Source organism: Rhinoraja longicauda, chromosome 24 (genome assembly GCF_053455715.1).
Source record: "Rhinoraja longicauda isolate Sanriku21f chromosome 24, sRhiLon1.1, whole genome shotgun sequence".
Taxonomy (NCBI): Eukaryota; Metazoa; Chordata; class Chondrichthyes; order Rajiformes; family Arhynchobatidae; genus Rhinoraja; species Rhinoraja longicauda.
In genome coordinates this window covers 2,602,763-2,615,232 of record NC_135976.1, presented here as the reverse complement: position 1 = coordinate 2,615,232, position 12,470 = coordinate 2,602,763, and the positions used below count along the sequence as shown (strand labels likewise).

Genomic DNA, 12,470 nt, shown 5'->3' with positions numbered 1-12,470 from the left:
AGACTCTATCCCCTACTCCCAATTCCCCCGTCTACGACGCATCTGTGCCCAGGATGAGGTGTTCCATACTGGATCATCGGAGATGTCCTCATTCTTTAGCAAACGGGGGTTCCCCTCTTCCAATATAGATAAGGCCCTCACTCGGGTCTCCTCTATATCCCGCAGCTCCGCTCTTGCTTCCCCTCCCCCTATTCGTAAAAGGACAGAGTCCCCCTTGTCCTCACCTTCCACACCACCAGCCGTCGCGTACAACATATTATCTTCCAACATTTCCATCACCTCCAACAGGATCCCACTACTGGCCACATCTTCCCATCTCCACCCCTTTCTGCTTTCCGCAGAGACCGTTCCCTCCGAAAGTCCCTGGTCATCTCGTCCCATCCTACCCAAACCACCCCCTTCCCAGGTACTTTCTCCTGCAACCGCGGGAGATGCAACAACTGTCCCTTTATCTCCCCCATCGACTCCATCCAAGGACCCAAACAGTCTTTCCAGGTGAGGCAGAGGTTCACCTGCACCTCCTCCAACCTCATCTGTTGTATCCGCTGTTCCAGGTCTCAACTTCTCTACATCATTTCGCTGAACACCTCCGCTCAGTCCGTCTTAACCAACCTGATTTCCCAGTTGTTCAGCACTTCAACCCCCCCCTCCCAATCCCAATCTGACCTTTCTGTCCTGGATCTCCTCCATTGCCAGAGTGAGGCCCAGCGCAAATTGGAGGAACTGGACCTCATATTTCGCTTGGGTAGTTTACACCCCAGCAGTATCAATATTGACTTCACTAACTTCAGAGTCCCTGCTTTCCCTCTCTATCCCCTCTCCCTTCCAAGTTCTCCCACCAGTCTTCCTGTCTCCAACTACATCCTATCTTTGTCCCACCCCATCCCCTGATATCAGTCTGAAGAAAGGTCTCGACCCGAAACGTTACCCATTCCTTCTCTCCAGAGATGCTGCCTGTCCCGCTGAGTTACTCCAGCATCTTGTTTCTACCCGCATTTGGAGTGTTGTGAGCAATTTTGGGCACAATATCTGAGGAAGGATGTGTTGGCTCTGGAGAGGGTCCAGGGGAGGTTCACCAGAATGATCCCAGGAATGAGTGGGTTAACATATGATGAGTGTTTGACAGCACTGGGCCTGTACTCGCTGGAGTTTAGAAGGATGATGGGGGACCTCATAAAAACGTACTGAATTGTTTTCAGTGGAGAAGATGTTTCCATTGATGGGAAAGAGTAGGACCAGAGGTCATAGTCTCAGAATTATAGGACATTCGTTTAGGAAGGAGATGAGGTAGAATTTCTTTAGTCAGAGGGTGGTGAATCTGTGGAATTCTTTGCCACTGAAGGCTGTGGAGGCCACATCAATGGATATCTTTAACATTCTTGATTAGTACAAGTGTCAGGGGTTATGGGGAGAAGGCAGGAGAATGTGGTTCTGAATGAGAGATAGATCAGCCATGATTGAATGGTGGAGTAGACCTGATGGGCTGAATGGCCTAATTCTGCTCCTATCAGAGGCAGGAAACATGTTCCCAATGTTGGGGGAGTCCAGAACCAGGGGCCACAGTTTAAGAATAAGGGGTAGGCCATTTAGAACGGAGATGAGGAAAAACCTTTTTCAGTCAGAGAATTGTGAATCTGTGGAATTCTCTGCCTCAGAAGGCAGTGGAGGCCAATTCTCTGAATGCATTCAAGAGAGAGCTAGATAGAGCTCTTAAGGATAGCGGAGTCAGGGGGTATGGGGAGAAGGCAGGAACGGGGTACTGATTGAGAATGATCAGCCATGATCACATTGAATGGCGGTGCTGGCTAGAAGGGCCGAATGGCCTACTCCTGCACCTATTGTCTATTGTCTAAAGGGTAGAGGGAAGATAGGCAGTATTAAGAGATGGGGGGGGGGGGGGGGGGGTGGGGAAGGGGCAAGACTAGCGCACACAACAGTGGATTCATTTCAACAGTTGAGGAGGGGTAGGATCATGGATCGAGTCAATGTGGGGGGATAGGGGTGGAAATAACAAGTAGTAGTTTAGTAGTAGTTTAGTTTAGTTGTCATTCCACTCCTTACAGATCATGCAACGAATGGGACGAAACAGTGTGCCCCCGGGGGCCACAGTGCAATACAATACAAGACAGGGGATGACAGTGCAATACAATACAATACAATACAATACAATACATATAGGCAGGGGATTAAAGCATGCAAACGGTAAAAGGTAAAGACACCTGCTATCCATAACCACTTCCAAGCACACCCTTCTTTTCCACAAAACCCTGCCCTGCTTTCCCCCAGCTTCTTCCCTGTCCACTCCATTTGCCCATCACTCCTCCCATCAGGTTCCTTCCCCCCCACCACTGTTCCCATCCCAGTATTTGGTGCCACACTCCAACTTCTTTTCCCCATCAGATTCCGTCTTCTACAAGCTGGACTTCTGCCAAACATGCCTCAACCTCTGGCGGTTATCTTTCCCTGTCTCTCGCCCACCTGACTCCATCCACCAATCTACCCCTCCTGCACATCTGCACCCATCACATGCCAGCACTTTCCCACCACCACCACCTTATCTCTTTCTACTGACTATCTTCCCTCCACTCTTTCAGTCCAGAGGAAGGGTCTTGACCCGCAACGTTGACTGCCAATTCCCTCCACAAGTGCTGCCTGAACCACTGAGGTTATCTAACAGCTTATGCTTTGCTGGAGTAACTCAGGCAGCATCTCTGGAGAGAAGGAATGGATGACGTTTCAGGTCGAGACCCTTCTTCAGTCTGTCTTGACCTGAAACGTTACCCATTTCCTCTCCTCAGAGATGCTGCCTGTCCCGTTGAGTTACTCCAGCATTTGGTGCCTATCTTTGGTGTAGACCAGCATCTGCAGCTCCTTCATACACAGCCTATGTTTTGGTCCAGATTCCAGCCTGTGTAGTCTATTTTTGTCTCCATTTCATATCTGTCACCCTGGCTTCTAAACATTTAGCATCTCTTCCACAGGCAGATAGCTTTTTTGAAATCAATGCCCATGAACGGCAAACTCTTAACTTACTCAAAAACAGATAAGATGATAATTCATCAGGTAATATATTGGCCTCATCTACATATGCGCACATTCCATCTCCAGTATTCACTGGTAGAGGAAGAGTTTTAACCCAGAGAGAGCAATAATCAATAAATCATAAGATCATAAGTGACAGGAGCAGAATTAGGATATTCGGCCTATTAAGTCTACTCCACCATTCGATCACGGCTGATCTATCTCTCCGTCCTAACCCTATTCTCCTACCTTCACCCCATAACCTCTGATATCCGTATTAATCAAGAGCCTATTTATCTCTGCCTTAAAAATATCCACTGACTTGGCCTCCACAGCCTTCTGTGGCAAAGAATTCCACAGATTCACCATTCTCTGACAAAAGAAATTCCTCCTCATTTCCTTCCTAAAAGAACTAAAATAAATCTTCATATCAATACCAACAAAGTCGCAAACAAACTGAAAGTGTGGCAGTGAAATTTGTGGAACAAGTGCATTCCAACATTGTGTTGAGCTCACCGTTTACATCAGAAAGGCTGGCAAAATTCTAACAAATAGATTCAGTGGATCCAGGAAAGAGGGATAAATACATGTTCAAAGTACATCTACTTGAAACTAGAAGCTGCCCCAGTATTCTATGAGATTACTATTTAAGTTTATCAATGACACAGGTCTAGTCAGAGCACAGAAGTAGGCCCTTTGGCCCAGCTTGCCCACGCCTTTTACATATTATGATAGTTTCTGCCTCAGCTACCACCTCCAGTAGTTCATTCCACATACCCACAACCCTCTGTGTGAAAAGGTTGCCCCTCAGATTCCCATTACATCTTTCTTTCCCTCTCACCTTAAACCTATGTCTTCTGTTACTTGATTCCCCTCCCGTGGGTAAAATACTCTGTGCATCTACCTTATCTATTCCCCTCATGATCTTATACACTTCTATGAAATCGCCTCTCATCCTCCTGCACTCCAACAAATCTATTCCGAGCCTGCCCAACCTCTCCCTGTAGCTCAAGCCCTCAAGTCCTGGCAACATCCTCACAAATCTTCTCTGCACTCTTTCCAGCTTAATGATATCCTCCCTATCGTAGGGTGACCAAAACTGAACACCATACTCCAACTGCAGCCTCATCAGAACAGTGTATAGCTGTAACATAAAATCCCAACTCCTAAACTCAATACCCTGACTGATGAAGGCCGGCCAATGTGGCCAAATGCCTTCTTGATCAACCTTATGTTGGAATATTATTACTGCACACACTGTGCTAAACATCTTGGGGACAGACACAAAATGCTGGAGTAACTCAGCGGGACAGGCAGCATCTCTGGAGAGATGGAATGGGTGACGTTTCGAGTCGAAATGTCACCAATTCCTTCTCTCCAGAGATGTTGCCCGTCCCGCTGAGTTACTCCAGCATTTTGTGTCCATCTTCGGTTTAAACCAGCATCTGCAGTTCCTTCCTAAACATTTTGGGGAAGGGGGATATGGTGTGTGGTACAGTGGGAATACTACATGAAGCACATATCCAGCTTGAGACAGTATTCACAGCAGGGTTGGGAAAAGTGCCTTGCATTTTAGACATTACACCAAAACAAAGCCAGACCGGGCTAGACTGGAAAACATCACTTCCGAGACCCAACAGTGAAAAGACGATCCTCACCTTTTTGAAGAGACGGACAGAGTCGTCACTGATTTGGGAAAAGCGCGGGATGATGTTGGTCAAGTAGATATCACTCAGTGTAGTGTGGTCCTTGCTCTCTCTCCTGACCTGGTTCAGCAGTAAGTACCAGCAGTTGACAGGAGACAAGATGTTCTGGTCCTTCCTGTGGGGTAAAGCAGTCAGAGCAATCAACGAGGGAAAAGGACACAAGAACAACTTTAATCTGAGCAAAAGCTCGGATTACCCAACAAAACATCCCAAAGACCCCCAGAATCGCAGGCCACCACAGCTTTAAAGTGGGAGGAGCAACGTTTAACGGAGGGGTGTGGGGCAGGAATGTTTGTTGCCGAGGGTGATGAGTGGCAGGAACCTGCTGCTGGGGGTGGGGGAGGTGGACGCAGATACAACAGTGGATTTGAGACTTTTGAATAGGCAGGGAGTTAAGGGATATGTGTGCAGGCGGATAAGAGTCCATCTTGGGCTGGGTTCAGCAGACATTGCGGACCGCAGGGATTGTTACTGGGCGGCACGGTAGCGCAGCGGTAGAGTTGCTGCTTTACAGCGAATGCAGCGCCGGAGACTCAGGTTCGATCCTGACTACGGGTGCTGCACTGTAAGGAGTTTGTACGTTCTCCCCGTGACCTGCGTGGGTTTTCTCCGAGATCTTCGGTTTCCTCCCACACTCCAAAGACGTACAGGTATGTAGGTTAATTGGCTGGGTAAATGTAAAAATTGTCCCTAGTGGGTGTAGGATAGTGTTAATGTACGGGGATCGCTGGGCGGCACGGACTTGGTGGGCCGAAAAGGCCTGTTTCCGGCTGTATATATATGATATGATATGATATGATATGACACTGTTCTATGTTTTATCAAGGGCAGCACCACTTTGCACACAGCTAGATTCCATAAACAGGAATTGCAGTAAATAAATTTAGATGTTGTTTGCAGAAGGAATTTCATCCTAAACATCTGTATTTAATTTCTGGATCTTTTACAGGAATTGAATGTTCAAAAGAAGTAGACAGGCCTTAGTTTAGTTTGGTTTGGAGATACAGCGTGGAAACAGCCTCTTCGGCCCATCGAGCCTGCACCAACTAGTGATCCCGCACACTTACACTATCCTGCACACTAGGGACAATTTACATTTGCACCGTGCCAATTAACCTACAAACCTGTGCGTCTTTGGAGTGTGGGAGGAAACCGAAGATCTCGGAGAAAACCCACGCAGGTCACGGGGAGAGCGTGCAAACTCTGTTCAGACAGCACCCGTAGTCAGGATCAAACCCGGGTCTTTGGCGCTGTGAGGCAGCAACTCTACCGCTGCACCACCGTGCCACCTTAGTTTAACATTTTTGTCCAAAAGATGGCATATCTGGCTGTTTAGCAGTCTCTCAGAATCTCTCAGAAACAAAGCTTCCTTTGTCCCGCCCACCTGACATTAGTCTGAAGAAGGGTCTCGACCCGAAACGTCACCCATTCCTTCTCTCCTGAGATTCTGCCTGACCTGCTGAGTTACTCCTGCATTTTGTGAAATAAATACCTTCGATTTGTACCAGCATCTGCAGTTATTTTCTTACACCATATATTCTCTCAGAAATACTCTTTTGAGAGAGGTGTTCCTCCTCAAACAATACAATCCTGCCTCGGCTACACCAGTCACTCCTTTGAAGGTCCTGTGGTTTTCATTCCTGCCTCTCTGATAGTACGGGCCCAGCACACTTCATTGGGTTACGAACGTGAACATTGTTATGATATTTAGCCCAAAACTCTCAATTACTTTCAATAACTTATTTTCCTCTGCCTCTTTGATACCAATGATCAATCTTCACTGCCAGTTAATAAAGAATGAGTTAAAAGCAAATCATGATGTAAGGTAGACACAAAATGCTGGAGTAACTCAGCGGGTCAGGCAGCATCTCAGGAGATAAGGAATGGGTGACGTTTCTGGTCGAGACCCTTCTTCAGACTGAGTGGTGTTCAGGTCATTATTCACACATCAGTGCAAATCAGTTTCATGAGAAAGACCACAGTTAATACAACACAAAGAAAAACTAAAAGAAAACTTTCCAGTCCCTTGCATCTTTCATGTTTCTTTGATAGGGGTTCATTGAGGAATAGGTGACGTTTCGGGTCGAAACCCTTTATTGTCACGTGTACCGAGCGAGGTACAGTGAAAAGCCTTTGTTGCGTGCTAACCAGTCAGCAGAAAGACAATACACGGTTACAATCGAGTCATTTACAGTGTACAGATACATGATAAGGCAATAACGTTCACTACAAAGTGAAGCCAGTAAAGTCCGATCAAGGATAGATAGCCCCAGGGTCACCAAAGAGGTGGATAGTAGTGCAGCATTGCGCTCTGGTTGTGGTAGGATGATTCAGTTGCCTGTTAACAGCTGGGAAGAAACTGTCCCTGAATCTGGAGGTGTGTGTTTTCAATGTATGCCTTTTGCCCAATGGGAAAGGGGAGAAGAGGGAGTGTGATCCATCCTTGATTATGCTGCTGGCCTTTCCGAGGCAGCGTGAGGCATAAATTGAGTCAACAGAAAAAAGATTGCCTTGTGTGATGGTCCGGGCTGCGTCCTCAATTCGCTGCCAATTCTTGCGATCTTGGATGGAGCTGTTCCCAAACCAGGCTGGGATGCATCCTGATAAAATGTTTCAGTGGCGCATCTTATCCAGGTGTTCTAGGGATGAGTGTAGGACTAGGGTGATGGCATCGTCCGTTGACCTGTTGTGGCGGTAGGTGATCTGCAGTGGGTCAAGGCCACTGGGTGGACTGGATTTAATGCGTTCCATCACGAGCCTCTCAAAATATTTCATGATGGTGGATGCCAAGGCCACCGGACGGTAGCCGTTTAGACACGAGGACTTGCTTTTCTTTGCACTGGGATGATGATCTTCTTGAAGCAGGTCTGGCAGCATCTCAGGAGAGAAGGAATGGGTGACGTTCCGGGTCGAGACCCTTCTTCAGTCTGAAGAAGGGTCTCGACTCGAAACGTCACCCATTCCTTCTCTCCTGAGATGCTGCCTGACCTGCTGAGTTACTCCAGCATTTTGTGAAATAAATACCTTCGATTTGTACCAGCATCTGCAGTTATTTTCCTACTCTTCTTGAAGCAGGTGGGTACCTCAGAACGGAGTAGGGAGAGATTAAAGATGTCCGTGAATACTCCCGCTAGCTGGTGCGCGCAGCTACTAAGGACACGGCCAGCAACTCCGTCTGTGCCAGTTGCTTTTCATGGGTTCACCCTCGGGAAGGCCTATCTAACACCCTGTCACCCCGGGGAGAGGCACGCTGGAGTCTGAAGGGCCAGGTGTCACCGCCCTGTTGGCCTTCTGCTCGAAGCGAGCATAGAAAGCATTCAGTTCATCGGGTAGGGTCGCACTAATCACCAGTGACGTTGCCTGTCCTTGCTTTGCAGCCAATGATCTTATTCAAACCGTGCCACATTGTCCGTGTGTTCGAGAGATTATACTGAGACTCGGTATTGTCCCGGTATTGTCTCTTGGCATCCTTGATGGTTTTGTGGAGATCACAGCGGCCCTTCTTGTACCGCACGGGATGGTTTGTCTTGTGTTGTGTGCAGCAGACCTGACCTTAACCTGTGAATGTACCTCCATGGTCTCCGGTTGGGGATATACTCGGAGTGACTTCATCGGCACACAGTCTTCCACGCAGGTGCTGATGAAGCCAGTCACGGCTATGGCGTACTCATTCAGGTTAGCTGCAGTAACCCTGAACATGGACCAGTCCACTGACTCAAAGCAGTCGCCTACGATGTCATCGATGCCCATTGACCAGCATTTCACAACTCTCGGCACCGGTCCCACCTGCTTCACTTTCATTTGTAGAGCAGCACTTTAAGCTGCAACACTTTAAAATAAGCCAGGCAACTTGCGGATCGAAAGATGGTGTTGGCATGTGAGGCACAGGCAGATGATGATCGCAAGAGAGATTATGATGAAAATCCCAACACAATGTCAAATCTTTTTGTGATTACTGCTGAACATTAACAGTTCAAGACGAGTAGATTGCTTGTCTTTGGCATAGACTTACCCACAAGAGGGGAAAGGTAGGGTGCAGTGCACTGTGTGACGCACTCTGTAGTCCCCCTGGAGAGGACACTGATGGACTCATGGACTGTGGTACCAGCTACATGAAGATCTGTGTGGATAACGTTGTCCCTGAGGAGACTGTACACTGTTTGCCCAACAACAAGCCCTGGGTCACCAATGACATGAAGGCCCTTCTCAACCAGAAGAACAGGGCCTTCAGGAATGGCGACAGGGAGGATTTTTTAGATTTTTAGATTTAGAGATACAGCGCAGAAACAGGCCCTTCAGCCCACCGGCTCCTTGCCGACCAGCGATCCCCGCACACTAACACTATCCGTCACCCACTAGGGACAATTTTTACTTTTGCCCAGCCAATTAACCTACATACCTGGGAGGAAACCGAAGATCTCGGAGAAAACCCACGCAGGTCACGGAGAGAACGTAGAAACTCCTTACAGACGGCGCCCTTAGACAGGATTGAACCTGAGTCTCCATCGCTGCATTCGCTGTAGGGCAGCAACGCGTTGGAGGAGGTGAAACGGGTACAGGGAGACCTGAAGGCGAGACTGAGACTGAGACTGAGACAAGGCAAGAAAGACTACAGGAGGAAGCTGGAGCTGAAATTTCAGCACAACACCATGAGGGATGTGTGTAGCGGTATGAAGAGCATTACAGGCTACAAGAAGACCAGTGGCCTGGGGAGGGAAGGCAATCAGGACTGGGCCAACAAGCTAAACCTGTGTTTTAATAGATTTGATGGTGGGGCCTCTGCCCACCCTCCCCACTGCTCCCTGACAGACTCTCTCCCTCAATCCCCCTGGTCCACTTCCTCTGCCCTTTCTTTGTCACACCTGACCATCAAGGCTGAGCAGGTGAGGAAGGAGCTGAGCAGACTCCGCCCAGGCAAAGCCATGCGTCTCGATGGTGTCAGCCCTCGGGTACTCAAGGCATGTGCCAGCCAGTTGTGTGGAGTACTCCAGCATCTCTTCAGCCTGAGCCTGGAGAGGGTTCCTGTGATGTGGAGACATTCTGCCTGGTTCCTGTACCAAAGAGGACGTGCCCCAGCTCCTCCAATGACTGCAGACTGGTGGTGCTGACTTCACACGTCATGAAGCCCCTGGAGAGGCTGGTGCTCACTCACCTGCGACCCCTGGTTAAACTGTACTTGGACCCCCTGCAGTCTGCTTACCAAACCCAGATGGGGGTTGAGGATGCCATCATTCACCTGCACCATCGTTCCTGTGCTCACCTAGTCTCCATCAATGGTGTGGATGTGCAGTTTACCAGGGAGTACAAATACCTTGGAGTGTACCCGGACAGTAAACTGGACTGGTCCAGGAACGCTGAGGCCCTGTACAAGAAAGGACAGAGCCGGCTGTACTTTTAGAGAAGGCTCCGCTCCTTCAACGTCTGCAGTAAGATGCTGCAGATGTTCTACCAATCAGTGGTGTAGACACCGCCATCTTCTTCGCTGCCGTGTGCTGGGGCAGCAGGGCGAAGGCCGCGGACACCAACAGGATCAACAAACTCATCAGGAAGGCTGGCTCCGTCTTGGGGCGGAGTTGGGTTCATGGGAGGTGGTCTTGAAGGGGAGGATGCTCCTCAAACTGCAGAGCATCCTGGACAATACAGCTCACCCCCTCCATGACACACTGGTCAACCTGAGGAGCACCTTCAGCAGCAGACTGGTTCCACCAAGATGCAGCACAGAACACCACAGGAGATCCTTCTTTGTTGGGCTATCAAACTGTACAACCCCCTTCCATCATGGGGTAATCGGAGACTGACCCCCCCCCCCCCCCCCCCCATTCTTTGCACATTCCCAATCCTTTCGACTCGTCACTGTAATTTTATTTTTCATGTATTTTCATTTTATGATGTTGGCAGATCAATTTCCCTCCTGGGAACAATAAAGTTCTATCCTAACGTATCGTACTGGGACATTCTAATAGGTCAACAAAATCCCCTCCCGGCACGAAGTGAAACTGAGGCCACAAACACACCACAAATGTGCAAAATTGGGAAGAATAATTCCGACAATGTCCAGAATTCTGACACAGAGTTTATTTCAGGCATCAGCTCTGACTCAATGGGAGAGCTCTGGTCTCTGAGTTAGAGGGTGGTGGATTCAAGTTCCTCTTTGTACTGTAGTACTGACATTGCAGTGCAGCACTGAGGAGATGCTTACATGGCCTGAGGAGCCACTTTGAAGATGAGAAATTCAGCTCAAACCACATTTGCTTCCTTGCTGGATGCAAATAATCCCATTGAACTATTTTGAAGAGCACGGTATTACTTAATCCTTCACCACGACCACAAAATGAGTTGGCTGCTTGTGCAACCTTAATGAGCATAACTTAACTACAGCCCTTTCTGGAATACAATATCAACCATACTTCCAAATATACCTCATTTGCCAGAAAGTTCTTTGGAATGCCCAAAGGCCATAGAAAAGTGAGCTCAGTCAGAACGCTTTGAGGTAATGAGTTAGCGTGTCACACAAAATGAAAAGTATATTCGCATTACAAGCATGACTTCCCATGGTTCGTGTGAAATAATGAGAGCTCTGTAAACCATCTGATTCTGTTATTTGAGGTTGCACAGACTAAAAAGAATTTTCAACAATTCTTTTCCAGTCAAAAGTCACAGCAATTTTCTAGACAAGAATCTACAGATGACTTTAGTTTAGTTTAGTTTAGAGATACAGCGCGGAAGCAGGCCCTTTGGCCCACTGAGACCGCACCGACCAGCGATCCCTGCACATTAACACTATCCCACACGCTAGGGCCAATTTTACATTTATGCCAAGCTAATTAACCTACATACCTGTACGTCTTTGGAGTGTGGGAGGAAACCGAAGATCTCGGAGAAAACCCACACAGGTCACGGGGAGAACGTACAAACTCCGTACAGACGGCACCCGTAGTCAGGATGGAACCCGGGTCTCTGGCGCTGCAAGGCAGCAGCTCTACCCGCTGCACCACAGTGCCGCCCTAATGTAAATATGGATTGCAAGCTCCAACTGTACCCAGAGTTTTCAGAACATTGACTGTTGAGTCCACCAAGCAGAACTCTTCAAAGATTTCACATGCAGTTTGAAATTCACCCAGCCCAGAGCACCATAGAGCTCCCCATTCCAATGATCTAATTTGTCTCCTTGTTCAGTCAGAGAGTGGTGAAGGTGTGGAATTCTCTGCCTCAGAAGGCAGTGGAGGCCAGTTCATATAACAACATATAACATATAACAACTACAGCATGGAAACAGGCCTGTCCGGCCCCACCAGTCCACGCCGACCATTCTCCCTGACCTAGTCTCATCTACCTGCACTCAGACCATAACCCTCCAATCCCCTCCTATCCATATACCTATCCAATTTACTCTTAAATAATAAAATCGAGCCAGCCTCCACCACTTCCACCGGAAGCCCATTCCATACAGCCACAACCCTCTGAGTAAAGAAGTTCCCCCTCATGTTACCCCTAAACCTTTGTCCCTCAATTCTGAAGCTATGTCCCCTTGTTGGAATCTTCCCCACTCTCAAAGGGAAAAGCCTACCCACGTCAACTCTGTCCGTCCCTCTCAAAATTTTTAAAACCTCTATCAAGTCCCCCCTCAACCTTCTACGCTCCAAAGAATAAAGACCCAACCTGTTCAACCTCTCTCTGTAGCCTAAGTGCTGAAACCCAGGCAACATTCTAGTAAATCTCCTCTGTACCCTCTCCATTTTGTCG

General features: G+C 48.3%; 1 protein-coding gene across 1 annotated transcript in view; it reads right to left on the bottom strand.

The window, feature by feature from the left end:
• Positions 1-12,470, bottom strand: part of srgap2 (SLIT-ROBO Rho GTPase activating protein 2) — a 240,868-nt gene that overhangs the window by 102,323 nt on the left and 126,075 nt on the right. The window contains exon 3 of the mRNA XM_078420528.1: positions 4,680-4,842. Within this exon, the coding sequence (XP_078276654.1) occupies positions 4,680-4,842 (163 nt within the window). The remainder of the gene's footprint in view (positions 1-4,679; positions 4,843-12,470) is intronic.